General features: G+C 38.1%; 1 protein-coding gene across 1 annotated transcript in view; it reads left to right on the top strand.

Annotated features, from left to right (window-relative positions):
- The window catches only part of ACSS3 (acyl-CoA synthetase short chain family member 3), a 157,636-nt gene that overhangs the window by 138,271 nt on the left and 5,021 nt on the right, over positions 1-14,344 (top strand). Inside the window, exons 12-13 of the mRNA XM_036252870.1 lie at positions 1,830-1,911; positions 4,094-4,216. Coding sequence (XP_036108763.1) covers positions 1,830-1,911; positions 4,094-4,216 — 205 coding nt within the window. The remainder of the gene's footprint in view (positions 1-1,829; positions 1,912-4,093; positions 4,217-14,344) is intronic.

The following is a 14,344-nucleotide window of genomic DNA, read 5'->3' as shown; positions in this document are numbered from 1 at the left end:
CTACTGGGACGCTGGACGCGGTGGAAATGGGCAACTGCCGCTGGGCTGCTGGTCCCACTTGTGAGCTGCTCTCTTCTGCCTGGCAGAAGGTGAGAACGCCAGGTCTGACCGGTGGAGCACCTGTGCCGTTGCCTCCTGTGAGCAGCAGCCCTGCTGCTTCCTGTCCAGTTTTCTCAGCAGCAGCACTGTGATGTAACTGTTTAACTTAGTGGTTTTATTGTGTGAGTACAGGAGGAAAGGTTTTTGAAAATCCTTAAGTTTTACAGTCTCTAAACTCACAAGCTATAAAGCATCTAAAAGGCTTCTGTATCCAAAAACTCATTAGGTGATTGTTTTTTGTTATTTGGCACTTCCTCCAGGGAACCGATATAAGAATTTATTACAGATAATAGATAGATGATTGATAGATAGATAGATAGATAGATAGATAGATAGATAATAGATAGATAGATATTAAGCCCTTGCCATGTGCATAATATCTGTTTGGTAATATGGAGGGAAGAAGGAAATATAGGCGTACTATTGGTGGAAGTGGGGTTCGTGGGTGCCACTGGATAAGAATTACAGAAGCCCTCCAAGGAGGATGAAGTATCATAGAAAGTTTTGTTCCTGTGGAATTATACCTCTGAGTTTCCAAGGTCCCATTTCCCCCAGTCCCAGCACCGAAGAACTGTCGCTGTGGCTTCAGCAGAGCTAGGACTAAAGCCAGCGTCCAGAGTTTCCGCTCCATGTTGGAGCACAGGTCCAGTCCAGCATCAGGCTGGCATAGTTTGTTTTCCCTGCTGCAGTTCATCAGTCGATTGCTTGTGGGGTCCGCGTGGCCATATGGCTGTGGAGGGAACACGGGCAGGAGCAAAGCCACAGCAACCGGAGAGCCAAGAGCTGAGAGGCCACAAGAGACACAGAGAGAACAAGTTCCTTTGTCTAGGGCATTATATAGTCTCAATTTTTTGCAGGGTTGTAGTGGCCCTGCTTCCTCTAGCCAATAATCTCTGTTCCCAGGTTTGACTCTCAGTCATTTTTCCTATGTTACCCCAACTTCACTGCACACATGCCTGTCTCTCCTTTGTTAGACCCCTTCCCCAGTAATCTGCAGGGAATGGGCTGGTGGTTCCCTGGGGAGTATGAAATTGCAGCTTTCTGGTGAAGCTGCCCAAATGACATGCCTATAATGTCTCGCTATCTTTTTCTCCTTTCCTATTCTTAATAACTAGCTAATTATAATGGTATTAAGAGGAAACTGGTTGGAAAAAAAGAGATGTATACTACCACTCTGTTTTGTTCATCGGAGTGAGATATCACATAGCTCTGTATGGTCATGAAAAGAAATAATTGAAGAGGGATCAGTGAGAGAGAATTCTCAGAGTGGGCAGGCACATTGATTGTGAAGATACAACTGTTCATGAGATGTTTAATTGGAGCATTCAATTACACAGGCAGTTGGTACCTTAATATTTTAAAAAGAACAGAATTGATTTGCCCATGGTAGAAGGAGATTTCTCTTAAAAATAACTCAGTGAAGCATTTTGGTTTCTTTTTGCCAATGTTATGCTTCCTTTTGAAACAAGTGCTGCTGATAATTATTTGAAAGCCAAATGTGTGTGCCTTGTGTGCCCTTTGCAGAAACTCCAGTCATCCCTCAAGGGCTCTGCAATGTAGAGGTCAACTGCTTCAGCTTCCATTCAGCATGATCCATCCAGCAAATTTAGGGGTTACATTTTAATGACAGGATTTGAATTGTAATTATCTATCACACTAAAACGTTATTCTAATCGATGTGCCTTTTTACCGCCTTCATCGTAACCCTAACTGCTCTGTGTTTATGTAAGGTTGCCGTTACCACCTGGGGCTTTTTCAGGACTCTGGAAGAATCAGGAAGCCTTCAAGCATTTATACTTTGAAAAATTTCCTGTAAGAATTTTATTATACTTTTTTTTTTTTACCTTTGTATAGACTTCTCTATAGTTCTTGGCAACTTGCTCCTAAAATTATAGATGACAAAGCAACTTTGAAAGGTTACCGGGACCTGTTTCCAGACTTCAGGGATAATAATACCCAAACCACATAAATAAGTCATTTTTATATGTATTTTTAGAAGTCTCTGGACATAAAATTTCTCAGTTTGTTTTAGCAGCTTTTTCTGGAATTTAACAGCCCTCAGTATCAGGAAAAATTTTGTGAAAGTGAAACTTCTTTGGGCTTTTCATATTACTCTCTCCGTTGGACGCCACAGACTGCGGGCGCCACAGACTGCGCGCACCTGATCAGAATTCTGCACTGTCATCAAGACCCCTTCACCTCCTTGGCTCCTGGTTATGTGAGCAAAATTCAGTTGGCCTATCAGAAGTTGTATTTTTCCACCTTTTCACATATTTTTTGACATTTTTTCTTGAATGTACTCTGAGCTCTTTATTTTAAAATCCCATTTTAAAACACAGATACAGGAAAGAGACAGTGTTCTCAATACCCAACAAACAGTGACCTGGATGACAAAAAGTGTCTTCCTGTTTTCTGTCTTATAACGGTACCTGTTCCCCTGAGCCACGGTCACGTGTCCTGTGCTTATAACAGAACTTGGTTGATGATGCTCATCAGGATCCCACAATCATCTTTTTGCTGTCTTTTTACTTCTGTTTCCTGCCATGAGAGAGAGACCTGGTCCTTGTGCACTAGATAAAAAGAAAGATCAAAATTTCATTAAAAAGAAAAAGTGAGTCTAAGTATTAGCATTCTATCTTCTTTATTTGTGAGTGAAGGACAGCTAAACCTAATCAACTAGACAAATGACAAGAATTCAAATAGCTTCCTTTAGAATGAGATCGCATAGTTAAATGACCTCACTAGCCAAGATTAAACCTGCCCCTGAGGATTGTGGCAGGGAAGATTTGTCTTACACTTCAGTCAGCCCAGTCTGCCTGCCTGCGGGGCCAAGTTAAATCATCAGAATATGAGGATGATTAATTACAACCTGCCAATGGCAAGTAAGATGTGCTTGTGGATTTAACATGATCACCTTTCACACCGAAAGCTCTTCCATGTCCCAGTTTGTGTTTAAACTAGAGGAAGTGAATCTGGACTCTGCCTCATTGCCCGGACCTCAAAACTCTCATCTAAGGGGTTAATAACAGCACAGGAAGATTTAGTAACTTGGCCATAGCTTAGAAGTAACAGAGCTAACATTTGAACCCATATACTTTGGCTCCAGAGTCCATGCTGTTGAACGGATACTACACAATGTCTCTCTAATAGTAATTGCAGTAGCAATTGCAATGAGTGCCAATTATTGTGGGCTCATGTTGTCCAGGGTCTGCCCTCTTTCTATACACTAACTCCTTTATGTTTCATAAAAGCCTTATAAAGCATAGTTTGTTACCCCATACAATAGATGAGTATACTGAGTGTCGGAAAGATTAAGAAACGCAAATCGTGACTCACTGGGATTCGTCCCAAAGCCCATGCTCACAAACGTAGGTATCAAGGTAACTCAGAAGCATTTGGGAAGTAACATGTCTGTCTTTCTACTTATCCTTCCTGATTCTTCATTCTGTTGTGACTTCTGGACCAGTGAAGATGTGCTGCTCCTTTGAGTTGATTAAAAATTTAATTTCATACTGACTAATTAACTATGTTTCACTGAAGCTCGACTTCAGTTCTAGTCCATGTTAATAAACTGTGCGCTATTTGGTAATTATTCATAGAGAGCTTTAAAGCTTTTAAGTATTAACACAATTAGAGAAGAAATCTACCAAAGAATTACTCTGCAATACCAAATTGGAAATACTGAGCTATTACTTTTCACTTTAAAAAACAAACTAAAGTAATTTGGTTCACAAACTTTACAAATCTAAGTTCAAAATGCTTACCTCGAACATACATAAGAACACTTTCATTTATTCCTGGTTATTAGAGGAGCAAAGAGTTTCTATTAAGCTTTAAAAATCAAAAGTAATTTAATTCAATAAGCTAGTTATGAGAAAAGTCAAATGTATACAGTAAATTTATTTCTATGACATTTTATATTTTACCAAGATTAAAACTGATTATGTTACCCAATAGTATAGCCTAATTAGACATTATTTATTCTTATTTTCAGGGGTATTATGACACCATGGATGCTGGTTACATGGATGAAGAAGGCTATTTGTATGTTATGTCTCGAGTTGATGACGTGATCAATGTTGCAGGTCACAGGATTTCTGCTGGTGCCATTGAAGAGGTACTGACAAATATTAGTCGTCTGTGCTAGGGAATGTTTAGGAACAGAGCTCAGCTGACGTCAGTATTAAGGTTAAGTCATTCAACCTGGAACATCACCACACCCTTTACGTGAAGCAGAGGCTAGGTTACTCTGGCATCTCACCTCTCCCGTAGGTTTTCATGTTTCCCACGCACTCTCCCATTCCTGTCCGGGTGGCAGTATGGAATTCTAAGCACTTACATATATCTGTTATTTATGGGACAGTACATATACCATTACTTCTTCCTACTTGCTATTTGACTGCTTCTAGCTTCCTGATTTGCTCCTGCTTGATATAGTCTTTAAGTGGTGAACATTTAAACATTTTATTGTACTCTTAAGTCCTGAGAATTTTCTGCCAGTGTAAGTTATACAAAGTCTCCAGAAGAATTTTTTTTAAATGTCTTTAATTTATCATCTCTACATGGAGTAAAATCCACTTTTTCATTGTATAATACTCTGATTTTTTTACTTGTATAGATTCTTGTAACCGTTACCACAGAGAGGATACAGAAAAATTTCAGCACTGTCAGAGAATGTCCTCATAATGTCACTTTTTGTATTCTGACCCTCTCTATCCTAACCCCTGGTAATCACTGGATTTTCTTTGTTTCTGTGTTTATGTCTTCTCTAAAATATCATATACAGAAATAATACAGTATGTAACCTTCTGAGATCAGGTTACTTCATTTAGGAAAATACATTTGAAGTCCATCCGAGTAACTGTGTATATCAGTAAGTGCAGTATCCCATGGTGTGGATGTGTTAACCAGCTTATGTATCCATTCACCCATTAAGGGATATTTGGGTTGTTTCTAGTTTGAGGCAATTATAAATACTGCTGGTATATATATTTAAGTACAGGTTTTCTTGTGTGCAAAAATTACTTTTTATTTCTCTATCATAAATACCTATATGTAGTTTATGGGGTTATATGGTAAGTACATGTTTAGGTATATAAGAAACTGCCAGACTTTTCTACAGTGGCCCTGCCATTTTACGTTCCCACCAGCACTGCCAGGGTTCCTATTTCTTCCTATCCTCATAAGCACTTGGAATTGTCATTATTTTTTATTTTCATCATTTTAATAGATATGTAATAGTATCTCACTGTGCTTTTAATTTTTCTGTTCTATAATGACTAATATATTGGACATCTTTTCATATGTTTATTTGCCATCTACATATCTTTTACTGGTGAAATATTTGTTAAAATCTTCTGTCCGTTTTTTTGTTTCTTATTACTCAGTTTTGAGAATTCTTCATATATTCTGAATACAAGTTATTTGTCTGATATGAAATGTACAAATATTTTCTTCCAGTCTGTGACTGGTCTTTTTATTCTATTAAAAGTGTTCTTAACAGGTCAAAAGTGTTTTTCATATTAATATGGTCCGATTCACCAATTTTTATTTTCTTTTATAGATAATGATTTTAGTGTTGAATCTAAGAATGATTTCCCAATCCAATGTCATAATATTTTCTCCTTTGTTTTCACCTAAGAGTTGTATAGTTTTACATTTTACATTTTGCTGTATTGGTTTACATTTTAAATGAGTTTACATTTGTGTTTATAGAATTTTTTTTATATATGATGCAAGATTTTTAAATTTTTATTTTTATTTTTTATGGATGCTGATTATGTCAAGCATCATTTGTCGCAAAGACTGGCCTTCTCCCATTAAACTGCCTTTGCACTTTTGTCAAACATCAGTTGACAATATTTGAGTGGGTCTATTTTTAGAGTATCTCTTCTGTTTCATTGATCTATGTGTTTATCTTTGTCATCAATACTATTCTGTCTTCAGACTGTAGCTTTATAGAATGTCTTAAATTTGAATAGTATTCACATTTGCTCTTTTTTTCCACAAATGTTTTGGGTATTCTGCTTTTCATATATATATTAGACTGAGCTTTTGACTTACAATAATTTCTGCATGGATTTTGATTGGGATTATGTTAAACCTGTATAGATTTATTTGGGAAAAATTGTTATTTGAATTATACTGAATCTTCCAATTCATAAACTTTGCATGTCTCTCCATTTATTTAGGTCTTTTAGATGTTTTTTCAACATTTTATACTTTTAATTTACAGAGTCTCATCGTTTTTTGTTAGATTTATACCTATGTATTTAATATTTTTAACTATTATAGATTTAAATTTTTGTTTTCAAATTTTCATAGCTAGTTCATAGAAACATTATTGGCTTTTATAAACTGATGTATATATACTGTGATCTTATTAAATTCTTATTACTTTTAGGATTTTTGGTTGTTGTCTGTTTTTGTAGATTTCTTTTGATGTCCTGTGTGGACAATATGTTTGTGAATTGAGATGGTTTTAGGATTTTCTTTCCGATTTGAATGTCTTTTTATTTTTTGCCTTCTTGAAATGGCTAGAATTTCCAGTATGATATTACATAAGAGTGGTGAAAGCGTACATCCTTGTCTTGTTCATTATCTCAGGGTAAAAGAATTTAGTAGCTTAACATTAAGAATGATGTTTTTCTGTAAGAGATGACCTTTATCAAATGTGAAAGTTCCCTTCTGTTACTAATTTTCTGAGTTTTTTAAAAATCTTAAATGAATGTTAAATGTTGTCAAATGCTTTTTGTGCCTCTATCGATATGATTGTGTGACTTTTATTTTCAATCCTGTTTACATGGTGAAGTATATTAATTAATTTTCAACTGTTGAACCAGCCTTTCATTGCTGGGATAAACCTCACTTGGTTATAAGGCATTATTGTTTTTGTACATTGATTTTTTTTTAACTATGGTAATTTTTTTTGTTCTGAAATCAGCTTTGTGTGGTAATCTTAAAGCAATTTCATCTTTTACAGATAATATTTAATCATTTATCGGTTTCTAGTCTTTCATTTCTAATCTATCTGGATCATTATGCTTCCTGTGGATTTCCTGTAGATATGAAATAGTTGTGTCTTCTTTTTATTTTTATCCTATCTGACAATATCTATCTTTTAACTGGTGTTTTTATATCAGTTACATTCTAATCAATTATCGATACATTCATGTTTATGTCTACTACTTTATTAGGTTTATTTATTTGTTTTTTGCCATTTCTCTTTTTAATTCCCTCTATATCACCTTTTCTCTCTTCTTTTAAGTCATTTGGTTCTTTATGTAACATCTGCTTTTTTTCCCTGAGAAATTTGGTTTCTATTTATTCTAAAAGTGTATGTCCATACTTCCTGGGCCGATTATTAATTTTATCCTGAATGTGCAAAGATGGCTCTGGGTAAAATATTTCTTCACCCAGATCTTATTCTTAGGTGACCCGTGAGAGCCGATGGACAATTCCCTGCATCAGTAGCCAGACACTCCTCAGATGAGAAGAAAAACGGTTCCCCTCTGCTTACAAAGAGGAAGTAGGCAGCTCCCCCCCCCCCCAAAAGTCTCCTTGGAAACCCGATGGTGGGCTCCAAACTCCAACTCTTTGATATGTAAATAAAATCTCTCTAGGAGCCAGATAACCCCATGGGTTCAACGTTTACAACCAAGGAATGTTTCCGAGGCTTCATCTTTTTAACATGTAAATATCTAGGAAAATAGTGAGCCTGTCTCCCTGGCACATAGGGATCCTCGGTGGGCTGCAAGCACTTTACTCTCCCAGGGAAACTGGAAATTTTATTATCTTGTTAGATAACAGCAATTAACCAGACAAATAACTATAGCTCTAGTTCTCATAATTTTTGGAAATTCTCCGGAGGTTACGGCTTTTTTAGAGGAGAAATTCCGAAAAGTTGTATTTCCCCCACAGTTGTAATAGCGACATTAAAATATTTCGTGATTCTAATGTTTGGGTCACCTTGGGTTTGCATCTGTTGTTTGTCTTTTTTCTTAAGCAGTATTTAGTTGTTCCTCGTTTTTTAGTGTCCAATAATTTTAGATTTTATCCTGGACATTTTGAATATTACATTATGAGATTTAGGATTCTGTTGAAACCATCTGGACTTGTGGTTTTTTTTTTGTTTGTTTGTTTTTTTAATTTTAGCAAGTGGTCAACCCAGTGAAGATTAGGCCACATCTCCTTACCCACTTTCTGTGGACTGTGGTTTCAAAGTCAACTAAGTGTTCAAAGACTTTGTAGAGCTACTCAGTTCATCTCACGTGTGTCTCTCTCAAAGGTCAATGTGAAAGTCCAGTTAATGTGAAAGTCCAGTTAATAAGTGTTCTGAATCTTCTCTGTGCCGCTTCTGTTACTGAACTAAAGGAGTCTGTTGGCCTGTGCACAAAGCCCAATCAAATGTGAACAGCAGTTTGCAACCAAAAAAGTAAAGTTTTATTTTTAAGGAAATGATGCCAGAGTCACAGGTGAACTTGGCTCAAAGCCCTGGCTCCCCGGTGGCTTCCTGGGATGGGTTATTAGGGAAAAATTATTAATTGTGGTGACTAAGAGAGTTAGGGTCATGGTCTCTACTGCTCAGTGCTAGGGTAGGGGGCAGTGATCATTGCATCTGGTTCTGATGTCAACCATGGTGTAGCTTGTCTGGTTTTGCAAAGACGTGGTTAGTGGGGTCGTTCCACTTTTCTGGATCTGGAACTGAATTTCTCCTGAGGCCTAGATGTTTTCTTTAGTTTGATTGAAACAGTCTCTATGGTCAGTTTTATTGCTAAGGCTGTCCTGCGGGCTTAATGATGAAGGGCGTGAGCCTGCAGGGGAGAAGGGGACGGGAGTCAGGGTGCTGGGTGAGGCCAGTTGGAGTCAGAAAGAAAGAAAGGAGAAAAGGTCATATTATAGAAATGTAGTTTCTGCACAGGGTTACAATTCTGGTTGGATTCCTGCATACCCAGATTCTGGGGAGGGTCAGGACTTCATACACAGAGATCAAGTATCTTTTTCTCTAGCTCCTGCCTTTACCTGACCTATTTCTCAGTTCTTTATTCCCAAGGCTCCCCTTTCTAGTGCTCAGTCCTGCAAGGTCTACCTGTACAGTGTCCTGGGGAGAGAAAGGGAGTCTGTCTCCTTGCTCTCGCGCACCTGGGACAGGGCCAATGACCCGGGTCCGCTCTCAGGGACGGGGAGCTGCTGTGGGGAGGGCAGGTGGTGCCGAGTGTTCCCAGGCTCTCTTGGTGCAGGTGGTGGAGAGCCAACAAGGTTGCCACAGTTCCGCAGGGAGGAAGAGGGCTTCCTTGCTGTGTTCACCCAGGGTAGGGAGGATAAAAACAGAATGATTCTGTGTCCCAGCTCCTCTGCTGCTTTTTCCTGGACCTCTGGCTAGACACAGTATGCATTTCTTGGGGCTTTTCTGTCTGTATTCATTGGCCAGAATATAATGGAGGCAAAACCAACCAAACAACAAACTGTAAAAGCAACAGAAGTTTAAAACTCTCCAAACCAACCAACCAAACCGGGCACTCACTCTCAGGTTGTCTCTCCTGTTCTGACAGTTCTGACAGAATCTTCTGATCTGTAATTTAGCCCAGAGTTTACTTATTGTAATTCGTGGAAGTGATGAGGTGGAATGTATTTATTCTATCTTTTCCAGAACCAAACCCAGGATAGTTTATTCCTCACCTGAGGATATTTTTCTATTTATCTTCAGATAGAGTGGGAGGGAGGGAGAGAGAAAGAGAGAGCGAGAAAAAAAAATATATATATATATGTGAAAGAGACACATGGACTTGTTGCCACCTGCACGACCCCGACCAGGGCCAGGGATGAACTGCAACCGAGGTACATGCCTTTGACCGGAATCGAACCTGTGACTCATTGGTCTGCAGGCCAGCGCTCTAACCGCTGAGCCAAACCGGCCAAGGGAAACCCAGTTTAAACAGAGTGGCACAAACTTCAGTTTAAATGAAAGCAAATACCTAATGTAGTGTGATTTAAAATGCAGTGGGATCAGAGTGTACAGAATCCAAGTTTAGTTCCCTCCCTCTGATTAAAAGATGGTCACCTAACTTAAAGGAGGTACTTATCTTCAGCCTAAATTTAACAGCTTAACACTTCTTGTCATATTTTAAAAAATATGACAATGAGCCCTGGCCAGTTTGGCAAAGCGGTTAGAGAGTCGGCCTGCGGACTGGAGAGACCCGGGTTCGGTTCCTGCTAAGGGCACGTACTTCGGCTGTAGTTTGTCCCCGGCCCTGGTTGGTCGTGCGGGTGGCAGCCACTCGATGTGTCCCTTTCACATCGATGTTTCTCTCTCTCTCTCCCTTCCTCTCTCTCCCTCCCACTCTATCTGTACAAAAAATGGAAAAAATATCCTCAGGTGAGGATTAAAAGAAAAAAAAAATATGACAATGAGATGTTATTTGAGTAAAAGGAAAGAATTTTATAAAAATGTTTTGGAATATGTGACTTTTATTTAAAAAATATGTTTTTATTGATTTCAGAGAGAGGGGGAGAGAGAGAGAAACATTGATGTGAGAAAGAAACATCCATTGGTTGCCTCCTATATATGCCCTGATCGGGGACTGAACCCAACACCTGAGCACATGCCCTGACCGGGAATTGAACCAGTGACCTTTCAGTGCATGGGACAATGCTCATGCACTGAGCCACATCGGCCAGGGCTGAAATATGTGACCTTTATGTGCAGGCATAATATTATCTTGTTTTTAACTGACTCTGGATTTTGCGATAACCTGAAATTGAAATTTATGCTTCAGGTATTTCAGTGTGTTGGCAAAAGATGGTTCTGGTTGCATGAACTTTTAATTTCTTGCTTGTAGGAGATTCCTTCTAATATTTGCTTGCATTTCTCACAGAGTCAGCTAATCAAAATATGGAGATTGCATATGCACAGACCTTCACGTCAGCCAAAATTCTTTGTTCTTTCTTCTATTTTTAGAATGAAAGGAGAAGTGTTAGCCTATTTAAATATATATTGTGCTTTAATATATTTCTACTGACACTCTTATCATAACATGTAACAGCAGAGTGAGGCAGTTAAAGTCGCAAAATTGAAAAACTGTGCAGGAATCAGTGGCATTTAACAGCAATGTTGTCACCAAGTCTTGGAGTACTTACAACACATTACAGGATACCTCTCATCCTTCAAGGCTTTATATGAATTAAATGATCAAATCTGTATAGTATATTTATGTCTAATAAGAAAATTAGTATCTCAGTTCATATCAGGTTTATTTTTTCCATATTGGAATCAATTAGAGAGATGTACATCAGAGATGTTAATGTCCATTAACATTATTGTTTTTTCTCAACTCCTAGCACAATTGCTTACCACAGTGATAGTATGTATGTGAAATGTTTATGTTGATGCCAAATCTTACTGGGTAGTTAAATGCTTTTCCAAGGTTCTCAGTAGTGGATACTAGATTTCATCCTGACTTTTTAAAATAGGACTTGAGAGGCTTAATCTGTTGAAAGTCTCTTTTGCAGAAATTAAAAGTAGATGGAATGTTGTTTTATATATAGTTGTTTTATATAATGTTGTTTTCCTATATATATATTTTCTGTGCTTTTCCAATTTCTAAAGTAAAATTTGACAATGGCATTACCTTCCATAAGACTTAATCAAACAGAAATTCTATTAAAATTATATCCAAAACATTTCAGGAAACCCTATGTTATTTTCTGTTCTCATGGTAAGAAAATAGAGTCCAGGGAGAGCTTTTATACCTTTAAGAGGACAGATCCCTACACATGCGATGGCCTTTTGTAACTATTAAGTAATAATCATATTTATTTGAACAGTTGATTAATCTTTAAAAGCCTAGCACCTAGCTGGACATTTGGGACTCTTTGGTGGGAGTTCAAGATGTTCTTAAGGAAATTAGATCTGAAAACTGCTAGTTCAGGACTTCTGGGCCAAAATGACTAGGAGTCAATGTTGTCCTTCATGCTTGGTTCTCTTTCACAGTTGTGAGCAGACCTTTTCATGCAAAGAAATATCTCCAAGGAACAACAAATTGGGCTTTCTGTTTTATTCTTTTTCTGGTCGCTTAAGTTTCAGTTTGTTAAATAATCCTGGAAATAGCTTTGGGAACTTGGAAATTTGGTGTTAAATTATTGCATTTAAAGCCCAGGGCAGTGTACACGTATAATTTGCCCTTTGAAGGTTGTTCTGACCAATATGACATTGTTTGTTTGCCAAGTAAGCTATTTATTTTAGGAATGATTTCTTTGAAACTGAACATATTTCTATAAAGTGCATGCTCAACAAAGATGCTGTGCAGTTTCAGTCTACCCAGTGTTAACTGATTCCTGGGTTTACATAGTTGTAAAATAGCTGAACATTTTCCATAGTACATCAATGTGACTGTTGATGAAGGTGTGGAATCTGGCCATTTTCTAGATAACTCTAAGGTCAAAAGAGATGGAAAAAACATTTCTCTTCTTCAGCTCTTTACATCATCGAGGGTGCTTGATTTAAATCATGTTCTCTAGCCCGGCTGGTATGGCTCAGTGTTTGAGCATCGACCCATGCACCAAGGGGTCATTGGTTCGGTTCCTGGTTGGGGCACATGCTGAGGTTGTGGGCCCAATCCCCTGTGGGGGGCATGCAGGAGGCGGTCAATCGATGTTCTCTCTCATCGATGCTTCTATCTCTCTCTTCCTCTCACTTCCTCTCTCTCTAAAAATAAAATAAATAAACAAATCATGTTGTCTTATATGAAAATACTTCGAAACAGAATTAAGAAGCAGATATAATGTAGCCCACTAAAGGCACAGACTTTAAAATTCATTAAAACATACACAAAGGTGACAGTACACCTGTAACAATGAATGGCAGACATTTGCCAGACCTGTTCCGTAACCTTTATACGCTCACTCTTGGTGAGACTATTACAGTTTAAGTTGTATCTTTTTTTGTGACGGAGAGGGGTATTTGCCTATTGTTAACCACAGATGCACTATGGAATTTATATGAAGGGAGTATACAAACATGGCTTTTAATTGTTTTTCTCCACAAGACATTTGGCTGGCTTCTGTCCCTCAAATGCTGCTAAGGCACATTTTGATGCTTTCTTTTTTTAACGACTCAGTTGTTGAAATCATTGTTTGGCATGCCAGCTTTGTTGGAGGGGCCAACATAGAAAGTTGCCTCCCTTCCTTGATGGTATCTTTTTAACACTGACAGATCAATGTAATTTTATCCACTATAATAATGAACCTCATTTACAAATGACATGCAGTTATGGAAAGGGATTGTTTCTCACAGATTTTTAAGAATTTATGCAGAGTCGGCAAAAAATGGGAACATTTGATAGCAAAGATAGCTGTGTTATGTATTAATTCTGATTTTAAAATACTTCCTACCCTTACAGAAAGCCAGTCAACATTTTCCCATTTACTTCTAAAACACTAAGACTGAGGATGGAAACATGGTGAAATTAAAATAACAATGTGAGCTCAGCTGGTGTGGCTCAGTGGTTGAGCATCGACCCATGCACCAAGAGGTCGCCAGTTCGATTCCTGGTCAGGACACATGCCCAGGTTGTGGGCCCCATCCCCAGTGGGGGGCATGCAGGAGGCAGCTGATTGCTGTTTCTCTCTCACATGAATGTTTCTATCTCTCTCTTCCTTCCTCTCTCTCTAAAAAAAAAACAAAAAAAAACAATAAAACATATTTAAAAATTTTGTTTCTACACTCCACCCACAAACCTAAAAAAGTAAATAAGACGTTAACAAATGGGAAAGCTGTTGGAAGCATCGTGAGAGTTCAAGTTGCAGCAGTGGGACAAGGTGGTATTGCAAGGTCTCTGCAGTCTGTGTTTTGCAGAAGCTTTTTAGTCAGGCCTGACTTATGGAAAGAGGGCATGGATGTCATTACCTTAGCAATGAAGCTGATAAAACAAAAATTATTTATTTAACACATCCTACTCGCGGCACTGCAGAAGTCAAAAACGGTGGATGAGAACCCTTACAACTCAGTACTTCACAGTGGGTGCTAGCGATAGGGTAGAAGAGAAATGTTGACTTGTATCATTAATTAGGGCCCTGTGAGATGATACACTGGGTTTGTATCACATTGTAGCAGTTCATTGAGTTTTTCAGGAGTTAAGAGGAGAAAAATATATTTTCAACTTGGCTTAATCAAGAGAAAAAAAGTTTCTTTATGGAAAATTTGGGGGTTGGAAGTGAAATGTCCCAGACTGCTGATTTTTCTCCTACC

This window comes from Molossus molossus, unplaced genomic scaffold (assembly GCF_014108415.1).
Source record: "Molossus molossus isolate mMolMol1 unplaced genomic scaffold, mMolMol1.p scaffold_m16_p_10, whole genome shotgun sequence".
NCBI lineage: Eukaryota > Metazoa > Chordata > Mammalia > Chiroptera > Molossidae > Molossus > Molossus molossus.
This window is presented reverse-complemented; position numbering and strand designations above follow the sequence as displayed.